General features: G+C 36.3%; 2 protein-coding genes across 7 annotated transcripts in view; one reads left to right on the top strand and one right to left on the bottom strand.

Moving 5' to 3' along the window:
• caskin2 (CASK interacting protein 2) overlaps positions 1-8,269 on the top strand; it is a 64,251-nt gene extending 55,982 nt beyond the window's left edge. For all 6 annotated transcript variants that reach the window (XM_065242396.2, XM_065242395.2, XM_065242394.2 and 3 more), the window contains 6 exons: positions 1,874-1,984; positions 2,126-2,227; positions 2,495-2,633; positions 2,739-4,298; positions 4,581-4,821; positions 8,130-8,269. In XM_065242396.2, coding sequence (XP_065098468.1) covers positions 1,874-1,984; positions 2,126-2,227; positions 2,495-2,633; positions 2,739-4,298; positions 4,581-4,821; positions 8,130-8,226 — 2,250 coding nt within the window. In that variant the 3' untranslated portion in view covers positions 8,227-8,269. The remainder of the gene's footprint in view (positions 1-1,873; positions 1,985-2,125; positions 2,228-2,494; positions 2,634-2,738; positions 4,299-4,580; positions 4,822-8,129) is intronic.
• A 2,601-nt stretch (positions 8,270-10,870) lies between these two features.
• Positions 10,871-13,039, bottom strand: nme2a (NME/NM23 nucleoside diphosphate kinase 2a). Its single transcript, XM_065242397.1, has 5 exons — positions 12,940-13,039; positions 12,187-12,319; positions 11,533-11,634; positions 11,307-11,419; positions 10,871-11,009 (listed from the first exon to the last, which is right to left on the bottom strand). Exons 2-5 carry the CDS (start codon positions 12,313-12,315, stop codon positions 10,898-10,900), a joined length of 456 nt encoding a protein of 151 aa, XP_065098469.1. The 5' UTR covers positions 12,316-12,319; positions 12,940-13,039; the 3' UTR covers positions 10,871-10,897.
• Between the last annotated feature and the right edge of the window lie 1,557 nt (positions 13,040-14,596).

Raw genomic sequence — 14,596 nt, 5'->3', positions numbered from 1 at the left:
AAAATACAGATTATTTAATTGTAAATTAGTTTGCCTTTTTAACAATTTTTAAATTTTAACAATAATCACATTTTTATTTCTAATAAGCAGTGTTGGGAACGTTACTTTAAAAAAGTAATTAGTTGTAGTTACTAATTACTTCTCACAAATAGTAACTGAGTTAGTAACTCCGTTACATTATTATAAAAGTAATTAATTACCAGGAAAAGTAATTACTGCGTTACTTAAAAAAAATAATATTTCAAATAACTTGAATGCCCCTTACAAAATTAAATATGTTAAATTAATAAAATGAATACTAAAGAGAAATCACTAATTTTGTGGCAGCATGTGACGATGTGAGGTGCTTTATTAGATCAGAATTACTTGCCACAGACGTGGAGAGACTTTTTCTTCATGGGCATAAGTTGCACATTACACAAACATTCCTGCCTTTCACCTCAACAATGTAAAAGTAGTGCTTTATACTTCGTGTTTGCGACCGCTACCTTTGAGCTTGTTGTACTTGCCATCGCCCTGTCGCCGGTGTTTTCGGAGTGATTGATGCGCGATGACCGGGCTGCATGTCCGTGCTTTGAGATGGGGCACAGTCAGCAGCAGCACCGCTGCTCGTTGAGAAGAGAAAACGACGCGTATTTTCATGTCAGTCTACAAAAGTCTCCAACCACGCCAGAAAAGATTGCTAGATTTGTCCTATAAAGTCGCTAAAGTGATAGAAAGTTGCTTAATCTAGCGACAAAGTGACCAAGTTGCTCAGACTTTTTAACACTGCTGCTCGCTCCTCTGACTTGGACTGCGCGTGTGGGCGGGCCTTTTTGTGAACTCTGCCTCTGGTTGGCTACCGATGGAAATTAAGCCAATCATCATTCGTTATGTTTCTCACAACACACACAAGAGAAAAACAGTGTTTGGCTGAGAGAGTGAGCATACGCGGCTGAAAATCACTACAGTAAGATCAATTTTAGTAACGCGCCGCATTTTAATGTCAGTAACGATAACGGCGTTATAACGGGGGAAACAGTAATGTATTTGATTACTCATTACTGAAAAAAATAACGCAGTTACTAACGCCAATTACTTATAACGCCGTTATTCCCATCACTGCTAATAAGCAAATTTAGAAGAAACATCTGAGACTTTGGTTACTTAAATTAAACTTTCAAATCTCCTGACCTTCATTGTGTAACTTTTAGAAGGATCTCTTGACAGAAATGCAATATAATATACATAACTATATTATAAGTGGTGTATAAAGACCTTACATAATGAACTGTATTGTTTTATTACAATAAACCATTTTTATCTACCTTACATGGAAGTCGCCGTCATGATTCTACAGTAGCCATAAACGGACAAACTGCTCTACAGAGCGTGTTTCGTCCCTACGTTGTCTCAAGCCTCATTCAGACAGCCAGCGACAAGCAGTAGCAGAGCGACACTATCTCAATCATTTTAGTGGAAGCTTGGCGACTTTTGGCAACATGAGCGAAAGTGACCGTTGGCTACCGTATGGTTAAGAAAAGTTTAACTTTATGCAAATGATGAGCGATTTTCGGGAGCGACTACCAATAATAGCGAAGTCATCATTCTCTTGTAAGTGTCTGGAGTGGACGGTACTCATTTGTTTATGACAACCAGATTCAGAAACGCCTCATTGAAAGAGACAAGTGACACACATCGGGAAAATCGCTGGTGGTCTGAATGAGGCTTTAAACTACATGTTTGTCCTGTGGCGGCTACCATATGCATTTTATAATCTGTGTTTTATAATGCAGAATAAAAATGTATTTCCTATTGTACTGTTGTTCTCCTTATTTCTACAAGTGTATTTGCTGTAACATTCTCATTGCTGATTTCTCTATGATCTCTCAAGGATGCTGAAGCTATTTATCAGTGGCTCAGAGAGTTTCAGCTGGAGCAGTACACATCTAATTTCCTCACGGCAGGATATGATGTACCCACTATCAGCAGAATGACCCCTGAGGTGAGCTGTCTGTCTGTATGCCTGTATTCAGGTCTGGTGTTTTAATACTGTCTTCTTCTACATCCTATAGATTGTGAAGCTAAAGGACATGCTGTATTTTTGAGATCAGCACTATTCATTTTTTTCTCTTTGTGATTTCAGGATCTCACTGCTATTGGTGTTACAAAGCCGGGTCATCGCAAGAAGATCTCTGTGGAGATCAGCAACTTAAACATCCCTGAGTGGTTGCCGGATTATATTCCAGTAAATATGATGATATATACATTTTCTTCAGATGAAATTTTTTTTACAGTATGTTCAGGATATATGCCTACTGTTCATAAACAGATATGTAACATACTGCAATTATGAATATGAGTTAGGGTGTGTTAAATAAGTCTGTTAAATGTGTACATGGTATTTGATTTAAAATGTATAACCGACACTGATTTTAATACAGTACACAGAGAAAGACACTGTAGATGAATTTAATCTAATAATTGTTCCATTGCACTTTTATGTTTATCGCAGTCTGATATTGGCAAATGGCTCGGTGCTATAGGACTGCCACAGTACCAGAAAAAGCTAGCAGAGAATGGATATGACTCCATCAGCATAGTACAAGATATAACATGGGAGGATCTGCAGGAAATTGGCATCACTAAACTGGGTAAGTGGACCTTACATCATACAGATAGTGATTATGGATGGATAGATTCATTTAAGAATCTATTTCAAAATTATGTATGTGGATTGATGTATTGTTTACCTACAGGCCATCAGAAGAAGCTGATGCTTGCTGTAAAGAAACTCATTGATGTGCAGAAAGCTCGTAAGAACCAGGCAGAAGGTCAGGCAATGTTGCAGCACAGAAAAGCTCCCCCTGCCCTCGAGCTGGTGGCCATCGAGCACCACGAAAACCCAGACTGCCCCTCCACCCCTCTGTCACCAAAGATGCTCACCTTCCAGGACAGCGAACTGAGCGCCGAGCTGCAGAATGCCATGGCCCGAAGCGGATACACCGGAGGCCAGGAGGGTCTCTGCGTCGTGAGCGGAGCGTCCATGCGTCTCAGTCAGGAAAGCATCGGCATGCGATCGGGGGGTTCTGGGCGGTCACAGGAACACCCGATGGCATCTCTCATCCCCCACAGCCGCTCACAGGAGAGCCTGGAAAGTACTGACAGCAGCCACAGCAAGGAGCAATATGCTGTAGCCAAGTCTCAGGATGGTAGCCAGGCATCACCTGTCAAAATGACACCAGTGTTGCCGCTGCACTCTCATCACCCCTTGACTAGCAGTCCCGTGCTGGCAAGGACACCTCCTGTAATCGGCAATAAGGTGGCACGTTTTGCATACCCACCTGTTCTCACCAATCCCAAACCAATGGTCTCTCCCTCCAAGCCCCATCACGGGTCACCGCACGGATCGCCTGCTCAGAGAGGTTTTAGCTATCTTAAGCATCAAAACAGCAACATGGGAAGCCCAGCTCCACAATCAAACGGAGATGCGTCCCGATGCAAAAAGCGCAGCCAGAGTCTTTCTCGCTATGTGCTGTCAGATGGAGAGAATGAAGAAGATAAAACATCGGCATCTAGGCAGAACGTGGCATCGTATGCAACGCTCACGCGTAAACCCGGTCGCAGCCAGCCATCTTACGGCTGTAGCGGGCATCAGGTGGGCCGCAGTCATTCCTTCGCCGTGCGTGCAAAGAGAAAAGGTCCTCCACCACCCCCTCCGAAGCGATTGAGTTCGTCCCCAAGTGGGGTTGAAACAGAAAGCGCCGGAAGCGTAAGAAGCATAGCAGCCCGACTGGAGAACAACGCTGGAAGTCCTGGTAAGACATGCAACAGTCCTTCGTTTGGAACCATCTCACCAAAAAATACAGGCAATTGTAACAAAGCCACAAGTGAATCTTCAATTCACGAACCAGAAACGGGTTCACAATCTTCAACAGGAAGCTCACAGGAGAGCATACCTTTCGCTGAGGAAGGCAAAGTGACCATCAAACAAAAGACCAAAATAGCAACCAATAAAATGCCCTCTGAGACTGGCGTTGATATTCTGAAGCCAGCACACTTTATTAAATCATCTTTAGAGGTGCCCGAGTTTAACTTGAAAGAATCAGACACTGTCAAAAGAAGACACAGGCCAAAAGAACTGCAAACCAAAGGTCAAGGCACAAGCACGCACATAGGAAACGATATGAGCGCAGAGACCGAGATCTCACAGTGCATGCAGAATGGTGCATTGACAAATTCACACAAACCCAGTCTCTCTCTGCATAAACCGCCAACCCCTTGTAAGCCCACACGTCATTCTGCCTCAGCAACTTCAGGTAATGTGCTCACAGCCATAAGTCAACACCCAGTGTGTGTTTTAAATAAATGATTATTTTGGTTAGCATCATATGCATAAACAACCATACAGTAAACACACTCATATCTCCTGCTTTGGGATATAAATTATTCAGTAGCGCTTTAATACAAATCATAGCACTCACAAACTTTTACAGTAGGTGTAGCGTTGTAAGTCTTGTTGTTGGCATGCAGATGTTTGGATGCCTCTCCTAATAAAGAATGTTTTATGTTATGTTACATGTCCACCTTGTTTTTGTCAGGAGTGACAGTCTGTGTTGTACAGAGCGTGGGCTACGCTGTTTCACCTCTATGCAGTCCTCAGATTCGCTCTCCCTCAAACAAAGGACCTCAATACGAGTCTGCGCTTGCAGGAAAGCCACAGGCCGTGTCGGAAGTCCAGGATGTGCTGGTACATAAGCGACTAGAGCAAACTAGCACATCTTTGGAAGCAGCGCTTAAAGTTGTGGAAAGGAAATTGGCTCAGGACGATCCAAGAGACAAGTGAGTTAGGTGACATACCAAACTGTGTGTGAACCCTACAGATTTTCCAGGATTTCTGCTTAAATTATATTGCACAGGCTGCTTAACACTCAGTGTGTCTTTATTGAATATACCACATATACAGTACTGTGCAAAAGTCGTAGGCCACCACCACCAGACTTGTTGTTTTAGAAATTTTAATGTCCATACATGGATTAGGGCCAAGCTAAAATAAAAAAATAAAACCATCTCGAGATTAAAGTCATTAAAATGCGAGTATAAAGTCATTATTTAATGAGAAATAAGTCAGAATAAATATAATTTATAGAAAAAAGTCGTTATTTAATGAGACTTAAGTTGTAATATTTTGATAATAATGTCATATTTTTACATTAACGTGTTTGGAGTGATGCGAACAAGCAGATCTGCAAAGCAGATAGCAAATTACATACCGGTCTTATTAATAAAACAATATGAGGGAGATGCGATCAGAAAGGCAATTTAAGGAATCTCCCTCATATAAAAGGCAATATGGGGGGAGATAATGTGAACGAACAAAATTCGGTGCACACCTTAATAAAACAGGCATGCGATGAACAGAATATCGTCATGAATAAAGGGTTTTGTTAATAGGGTAGGTATATGCACATAGAGGCGCACCTAAATGAAAGTGCACAGGTGATGGGGGATATTAATCGTATGGCTGAGGGAGGAATGGAAAGACTCTGCGGCTTTGTGAACTTACAATTGAGATAAATGCAACGAGTAGGCTTACGTTTCACTTTAAGCATGTTCTCATGAAAGCAACAATATAAAAGCTTTACATTAAGTGCAGACCCTTATAAAACCCTAAAAGACAACATTGAATGTGGCTTAATGCATCTACACAGTAACATTAAAACATCATATTCAGCAAACATTTTATTAATAAAAACATTCTGTGTACAGACAAGCAGAAGATCCCAGAATAAGAACACAAACCACTAAAGGGTACGTTTGTTTCCTGAAAACGAGCACATTCTGGCCTTTTCTGCTTGACCGTACATGCTTATTAAATATATATTGTGTGTAGTGAATTTATTGTATTTATATCATGCAGTAAAGAACGTAAAGAATAAGCCTAAACTGAATATATTGACTTCATTCTCGAAATTTTACGACTTTATTTTCGTTAAATAACGACTTTATTCTGTTTAAATAATGACTTTATTCTCTTTAATTACCTACTTTATTCTTGTTAAATAATGACTTTATTCTCGTTAAATAACGACTTTATTCTTGTTAAATAACGACTTTATTTTTGTTAAATAACGACTTTATTCTTGTTAAATAACGACTTTATTTTCTTTAAATAACGACTTTATTCTTGTTAAATAATAAATTTATTTCCTGTTAAAAACGACTTTATTCTTGTTAAATAACGACTTTATTCTCGTTAAATAACGACTTTATTCTCGAAATTATATTTATTCTGACTTTTTTCTCGTTAAATAATGACTTTATTCTCGTTAAATAACGACTTTATTCTCATTAAATAACGACTTTATTCTCGTTAAATAACAACTTTATTCTCGTTAAATAACGACTTTATTCTCGAAATTCTATTTTTTCTGACTTTTTTCGTTAAATGACGACTTTATTCTCGTTAAATAAAGACTTTATTCTTGTTAAATAACGACTTTATTCTCAAAATGTATATTTATTCGGACTTTTTCTTGTTAAATAATGACTTTATTCTCGTTAAATTACGACTTTATTCTTTTTAAATAATGACTTTATTTTCATTAAATAACAACTTTATTCTTGTTAAATAACGACTTTATTTTCGTTAAATAACGACTTTATTCTCTTTAGACTTTATTCTTGTTAAATAACGACTTTATTCTCGAAAGTATTTATTCGGACTTTTTTCTCGTTAAATAATGACTTTATTCTCGTTAAATAAAGACTTTGTTCTTGTTAAATAACGACTTTATTCTCGAAATTATATTTATTCGGACTTTTTCTTGTTAAATAATGACTTTATTCTCGCTTTTTAATGACTTTAATCTCGAGATGGTTTTATTTTTTATTTTAACTTGGCCCTAATCCTCCTTTGTAAGATACAAACAGAAAACAGAGGAAATATGTAAAAAAAATTAATAATACAATTTTCAGGAATAAATGTCTTTTTAGGCATTGTCTGTGTTTAGTGTGAACTCTCTTGGCACTGAACACATCTTGAAGTAAAAAGACTAATTTCTTTAAAATTTCTTTACTGCACATTGGTCCAAACGAAACAACTGAAAATGGATAAAACACTTATCCAAAAGCAACTTGAAGCCAGAAGTGAGCAAACTTTTGAGTCAAATCACTGAGATGAAATATGAAGTTTTGCTGTTATATGACCAATAAAGTATTATATGACCAATCTATGCAGGTATCCCGAGTAAATGCAAAGAGTTTACATACATACAGTATACGCAATTTAAAAGCATGAAGATCTTATTTTTGTACTTCTATTACATATTAAGAGGAACGTTGAATTGCTTGAATACATTTTTAGAGCCAGCCTAATCTCACAGGAATTTGTAAATATTTTATGAGTTGGCTAATTCCTATAAGGTAAATCGTACAAATATGTCAGAAAAAATTGTCAAAATATTTACCCTAGCTGTCACTGGGGTTGTACCCTTTCAAAATGTACACCTTTAAAGAGTTCATATTTGTACCCCAGAGACACATACTGGTACCAAAATGTTTACATACTGTATCTATACCTAATGCTACATATTATGACCTTTTTAAAGTCACAATGAAATTGAAAATGACCTGATAAAACGTTCAAATTAGCAATCTCGTAAAATACATACAAATTACCATGTGATTGTGTTGGGTTTACACATAAAATAAGACAGATCTCCAGATGGTACTAGGTAAAATGACTAAATTACCACTTGTCCGTTGGGAAATCTATAGCAATACACCGGTCTCCACTTCCCTTGTCTTTTTTGTCCTGTTGACTTGTTGATAGTTTGGCTGAGATGAAGACAAATTGTCCATGTCCTTATCTCAGGGTTGGAGACAGATGGCGTGGACTTTTATTTGACTCCTCTTTTAACCAATCCACTGTCAGTTGTATTCCTGGTCATTTTGTCTACCACTGAACATCATTTTGAAGAGATTTAACTTGTTCTATACCATATGCTAATTCAGGTGATTTGCATACTGATGCTGTGAATCTTGACAAAGGCAACAAATATGGTTTAAGGGACAGACATTGCCTGGTTTATTAAGACAGATGTATAGTCAACATGCAAACTTTATAACTTTGTTCTTGTTTCTCCCAGTGGCATCAACACGGTGAAGTCAGCTGGGAACATTCTTGATGATATAGGAAACATGTTTGATGATCTAGCCGATCAGCTGGACGCCATGTTGGATTGACCTGACACTAATGTAGCATGAGTCCTTCATGTGGATGCAAAAGCTTGTAGGAGACAATCAAACTTCTCACATCTCATTGTTTACAGCACACTCGAATCAGAAACTTGCGAATAAGTTTTCTTGTAAGTATTGGTTTGAAAGAAATTTCTAAATTTAAAGGTAAAGTGAATAATTTTTACAGGCACCCAATAGTATTGCCCAAATATGTAGCTATATTGGCCTATGTTTTACACAAAGCTGCTGTTTTCAGTTTTGAGAGTATGAAAGTTTTGCTTATTAGAAATGACTCAGATTTTCTTCTGTTGGGTGTAGTGGATGTTTTCATGCCTCAAACTTATTTAGAAATAATGTATGATAACCACTTGAAACGTAATATCACACATATCTCTTATACCAAACCGTTGCTTTCTGCGTCTGTGGATCACTTGAACAAAATGTGCTCCATCATAAGCACTTACTTTAGCTCTTCAAGCAGAGACACTTTTATTTCCTGTGCTTAGATCAGGATTTTGGCCTCTAGCAATGGATGTACAGCACAGTACAAGCTAAGTGAGATGTTTCAACTGTTTGAAATGTTTTCTGAACAAGGCTTTATTCTCTGTTCAAATGCAAGCAACAATACAGATCATTTTTAAGGAAACCAAACCCTGTCTACACTACTCTTGTCAGTTCAGATGATCATGGACCAAGTATGTTTGACCGTAATATTACTGTAAACATACAGTATCAATATCAAAAGAGGACATGGTCAGACTGTCAAATCAATCAGTCATGTGTTTAAGTATATTTACAAATGCACTGTGCATTGTATAATATGTGAACCTTTGCATAAATGTTTAAGTAGATATTAACATGTTAAGTATGTTACTTTTCTTAACATGCTATTTTAGCAATAGTATATTTTGACAAGCGGAAGATAAAGCATTAATGTATGGGATACATCTTTTAAATGTATATATTTTTATAAAAATGATAATTTATTGGATTTGTGTAGTGAAAATGTCAGTAATTTCCGTCACCCTCACTGAAATTTGCAAGCGGAATACAGCAGATTGATATAAACCACAGGAACAACACTTTTGCAAAGCACTACGTTTTTCAGGCACAATCGACCAAAAGAGACCTGAGACCTGTGGCCTTGGCTTTAATTCTTAATAGACATAGGTTACACATACAGTACTGTGCAAAAATCTTAGGCCGCTACCACCAGACTTGTTGTTTTAGAAGTTTTAATGTCCATCCATAATAATTTTTCAATCTATTTTATTAAGATTCAAACAGCAAATACAGGAAATAAGTACAAAACAATTAAATAAATAAATTTTTTGGACTAAATGTCGTCTTTAGGTATCGTTTAGTGTGACCTCTCTTGGCACTTCTTGAGGGTTTTTGAGCAGAATGAAGTAAAAAGACGAATTTCTTTAAAATTAGGATTTAATTTTATTTAGGTTAAAGATATCCTGCAGTTTCCTGCTATTGCTTAAGTGGAAGGGAGTTTACCCTAAAAACTTGACACATCAGTTTACATTTTTATACAGTTTTTAAAACTATATACACATTTCCTGTATTTTCTAAAAATGTATTCTTTTAAAGAGACTGAGAAACAATTATATATGATCGCTTTAACATTGCAAAAACAACAAATCTAATTGTGGCATGGTGGCCCACGACTTTTGCACAGTTCTGTATATGACAAAACACATAAAATAGGTGGATCATACTACTGGATCATACTAATAAGATGCTTCACTAAAAACACTGGTTGCACATGATTAAATTAAGTTTTCTTAAAATGAATAGAAAAATGGAATTATGTGCACCAGTTCAACATGATTCAATCAAGTTCTTAAAATAAGATGAATGTTAATTTCATTTTAAGAAAACAATTCAATCATGTGCAACTAGTTCTTACATAGGGTACCTGCTTATGTCTTTGACCCTTGTGCACTTTCCCCTAAAGTTATATTATGTATGCACTAAACTGTATGTATTTTTTATTGTATTTTTGTTTACCAGTTTATTTCTTTCTGCATGTACTGTACACTGGTTATACAACCGGTTCTTGACTGAAAGAGATATTTTTTCTGTTTAATGTTACCTACATTGTGAAAAATATGTAATAACTCATGTCTGCAAGAAGAGCAGAGCATCATGTTCTTGCATGTTTTTTTAAAAGTAACTATTTGAAATCATTGTATTATATGGCATAATGATATTTTCACAGACTTTATGAAAGCAGCACTTGCTGGTGCTACAGATATCTTTTTAAACAGCACTGTGTTCTTTATGTCCGAGAGTTCATTCCTTACAGCAATACTTGGGCATTGCTGTGATAAAAAAAAGAGACATTCATAGTCCCATCAGTAAAAATAAGTCTCTTATTATTTCATCAATTTGAACTACAGCGTATTTGAATATGTTTAATAAAACAATAGATTGATCTTCAGATTAAATGCGTCATGTCATGGCTTAATAGTATTTGTTTTTTATTAAAGTCATTGAACCACTGAACTCACAAAATACAGAACTTCTATTTTGGTACTTCTCACACTAAATATATTCAATAAAAATTAGTTTTATTATAAAGACAATCAACAAAAACAGTGGGAAATTGAAATAAAATGAGACACTAGAGGAAGTTGATGCAGGATGTGCAGAAAAAGCTTTCAGCCTAGAGCCAGTTATGTTGACATTTAGAGTAGTCGCATAGCTCTTCTGGTTTGAACCACAAGTTGATCTCATTGTCGGCACTATCTGCTGAATCACTGCCATGGATGATGTTCCTGTAGTGAATATTAGCAAAATACAGGCACAGATAAATGAACATGACAAACAGATAGGCTACATAGATAATAGATTCTTTGGGGTGAAAGCTGCAACATCAATGTATAACTCAGAAAATGTTTACTGTATATTTGACCCAACAATTTGTTAAAGCAACCCAGCATAGGTTTCAGTCAAAGTATTAAAAATAACTCTGCATTGTTTTAGAATAAATTACACTAGCATTCATATTCAAGCTGAACGAAATTTGATACATTTATCAAAATGTTATTTAAGTGTGTGGCATTAGTTCTTACCGGGAAACTTGAACGCACAAGTCACCACGAATAGTCCCAGGCTTAGAGTCTATAGGATTAGTCTCACCAAGCATTACCCTGCTGGTTTTTATAACATTAAAACCCTCCCACACCTATACAGTATAAATCACGAAATGAATATTAGCAATAAAGTCGAAACATTACTGAATTTAAAGTTCCCTATGGTCATGTTAAGGGAAAAATAAAGCAGTATAAATAGGTTTACCATAGCAACCACAGGGCCAGAGGACATGTAACTGACAAGCCCAGGAAAGAATGGCCGGTCCTTCAGGTCAATGTAGTGCTGTGTGAGAAGCTCCTCACTGGCCTGCATTAAAGACAAACACCAATACAAAGCATTGGAAAAAATGCTGCATAAAAACTGTGATATCACACAATCTCATTTTTGGCTTACTTTAATTAGATCATCACATAGGGATCTGTACAGTAACAGGCACAACTTCACAAAAAAATGAGACCACTATTAAAGTAATTGGTTTTAACCCCTAGTAGACGACTGAATATGTGTGGGTACATTTTAATGTGCAGAACACATTGCATAGACCATACAGATAACAACAATAAAATGCATACGTCACTATATAAATAACAAATACATTCAATTACACCTAAACATAATGAAAAATACATAGTGTAAAATAGTAATATATATTATTAATATAATAATATAGTATCTACTGTACTACATTGTGGTAATTCTACTGTAGTGTAAAATAATTACTATATACCAGCTTACCATAGTATTTACTAGGTATTTTACTATAGTAAAATAATATAGTATTTTTAAACAATATGGGAGCTTTAACAGAAAAGCAAGCATTGCATTGTATCTTCTGAATAGACTATTATTTCAGCTTACCTGGATTAATTTCATAGCAACTAACTTGAATCCTTTCTGTTCAAATCGTTTGATGATTTCTCCTACCAGACCCCTCTGCACCCCATCCGGCTTGATAGCAATGAAAGTGCGCTCCTCGTTTGCAGACATAAGGCTAAAACACGCAGACAGGTGAAACATACAGTACGTGACGTGAGAAAATGCAGTAACAGAAATGCATTGAAACTCACACAGCACATTTGGCACTATGTGATTGAGGTGCAGCAGGGGGTGCGGGTGCTGAAACCCCTGATCCCATCATCTACATGTCCACCTGTGTGCTTAACCTTCATTATCTGAGGCTTAAAGGTAGACGGTCTAAACGTGACTGATGATCATTGACCTCAGAGCATCCCGTGTATTTACAGCACGTTATCTAATCTTTACAGTAACACACTTTATTTAGCTTTGCGCATTTATTCCAGCCAATTTAAGTACTCATCGCAATAATTTACATATACATGTAAGCAATTGACAGACGACGATCTATTTCAAAACCACCTACAGAGTGAATTACAATGTATACTTTTTCATTAGTACCCTATGTGATTGAACCCCACGACCATTGGGCTGGTGACGCGATGTTATTTAAATTGTTATTTCGTCTTAAACAAGGCTACGCGCAATAAAGCATCAAACGGCGCGCGTCTATATACATCAACTGAATTGAAACAACAAAGCATTTAATTTGTAAGATTAAGAAAATGAAAAGGACATCAATTTATATATTCTTACATTATTTGACGAGTGTCTACGAGTCTGAAGTTTATTCCTCACACTGGAATCACTAATCCATGATGATCAACTACAAGAGTTGAATAGTGATGGGCGGGGCTTCCTTCCAGTGTTTTGCGTACAGTAATGAATACCATAATTTGCTACTGAATATAAAGCAGTGATACACACGATTAACTGTTTGATATTAAGTTAGCCTACATAACAGGATAGTTTTAACATATAACTGAATATGCAAAGCCATATGCCATAATACTGTAACAACATTGTGCACATTTGAACATATCTGATGTTTAATGCATCCTAAGCAACTTACCCAAAATACAGTTATTTACAGCACAAGATGAGAGGACTTTTTTAATATAGTCGACTCAAAACTTTTTTGTTTTATTTTATTTTGCTGGTTGATATGTTTTATCATTGTTTAAAATGTTAAGATACATAAAAGAAGCTAAGCTAATATAAAAATATGTAATAAATAAATATTAAAATTGAGGCTATTAACAGAATGTGCTTTGGTGGGCAACTCACAGACTTCGTGCCCGCGGACACCATGTTGAAGGCCACTGCTATACGGTATTCTGTAGAAAAGTATTTTTGCTCTTAAATTATTTAGTTGAATCATTTAGGATTTGCAAGTCATGACAAGTGATGAGTTGCTGTAACTTATTAAATCAAGTTGAATCTGCTTTAGTTATGTCAACTTTATTTTAATAAATTACAGCAACTTATCACTTGTAAATCCTAGTTGATTCAACTAAAAAATTTGAGTGCAAAAATATTTGTATTATCTCCATATCAAATTATATGTTTGTGGCCTCATGCACTTTAAAATATACATGCAACAGACCTCTGGTCTGATTTGACAGCATATACTGTGTTAACTGGCAGGGAATATACTGCATAACAATTGTCATTTACTTACACTGCATGTGTAAATAAATACAAGATCTTATTTGCACATCCATGAAATGTTTAATGCGGTTTGTGCTTGTTGTCAGCCATAGATTTAACTTTAACACTTGTCGTCTCATAATAGAATGTGTAAGGTTGACGAAATTCAGCTTTGTGTGTAGAGTTTTGGCATTTAAAAGACAATACCTGGCAAATAAATGTTACAATTACTGTAGGTGTGTTGCAAGTCCTCTTAAGTCAGATGAAATGCAAGCAGTGAATAAGTGTGATTCCTCCCAAACAATAAAGTGTGTTGTGCATGCACACCGTTTTATGCACAGTTAAACACAATGAAAATTGAAGAAAAATAAAAACGCAAATGTCTGTGTATTGTGCTGCCTACTAATCCAGTACTGTATGTGCAGACTTGCTGTAATAAACCAGATATGTGCAGCTTTTACATACCAGTTGTGTCCAACACCAGGTAGTATAAAGCAAGCTTCAGTCTATTCATCCTGTTATACATTTCAGATATGACCCTGACATGACAATCACCGCTAAGCTATGCAATAAGCTCTGTAAAGTTTTAGCAATAAATTATGTGTGCATTCTCAACCTGTCATTTCTAGATGAGGTCAATGTAGTTTTGAAAACAGAGGGATGGTGTTGACAAATCAAAAACCTCAACAGACATACTTTGCAATATGGCTGGCGTGGTCATTGTATTGACCATAAATGTATTACCCAAGGTGGTAGCTGGTAA

Source organism: Paramisgurnus dabryanus, chromosome 1, assembly GCF_030506205.2.
Source record: "Paramisgurnus dabryanus chromosome 1, PD_genome_1.1, whole genome shotgun sequence".
Taxonomy (NCBI): Eukaryota; Metazoa; Chordata; class Actinopteri; order Cypriniformes; family Cobitidae; genus Paramisgurnus; species Paramisgurnus dabryanus.
The sequence above is the reverse complement of the archived record's forward strand: the minus strand, read 5'-3'. Positions and strand labels throughout refer to the sequence as shown.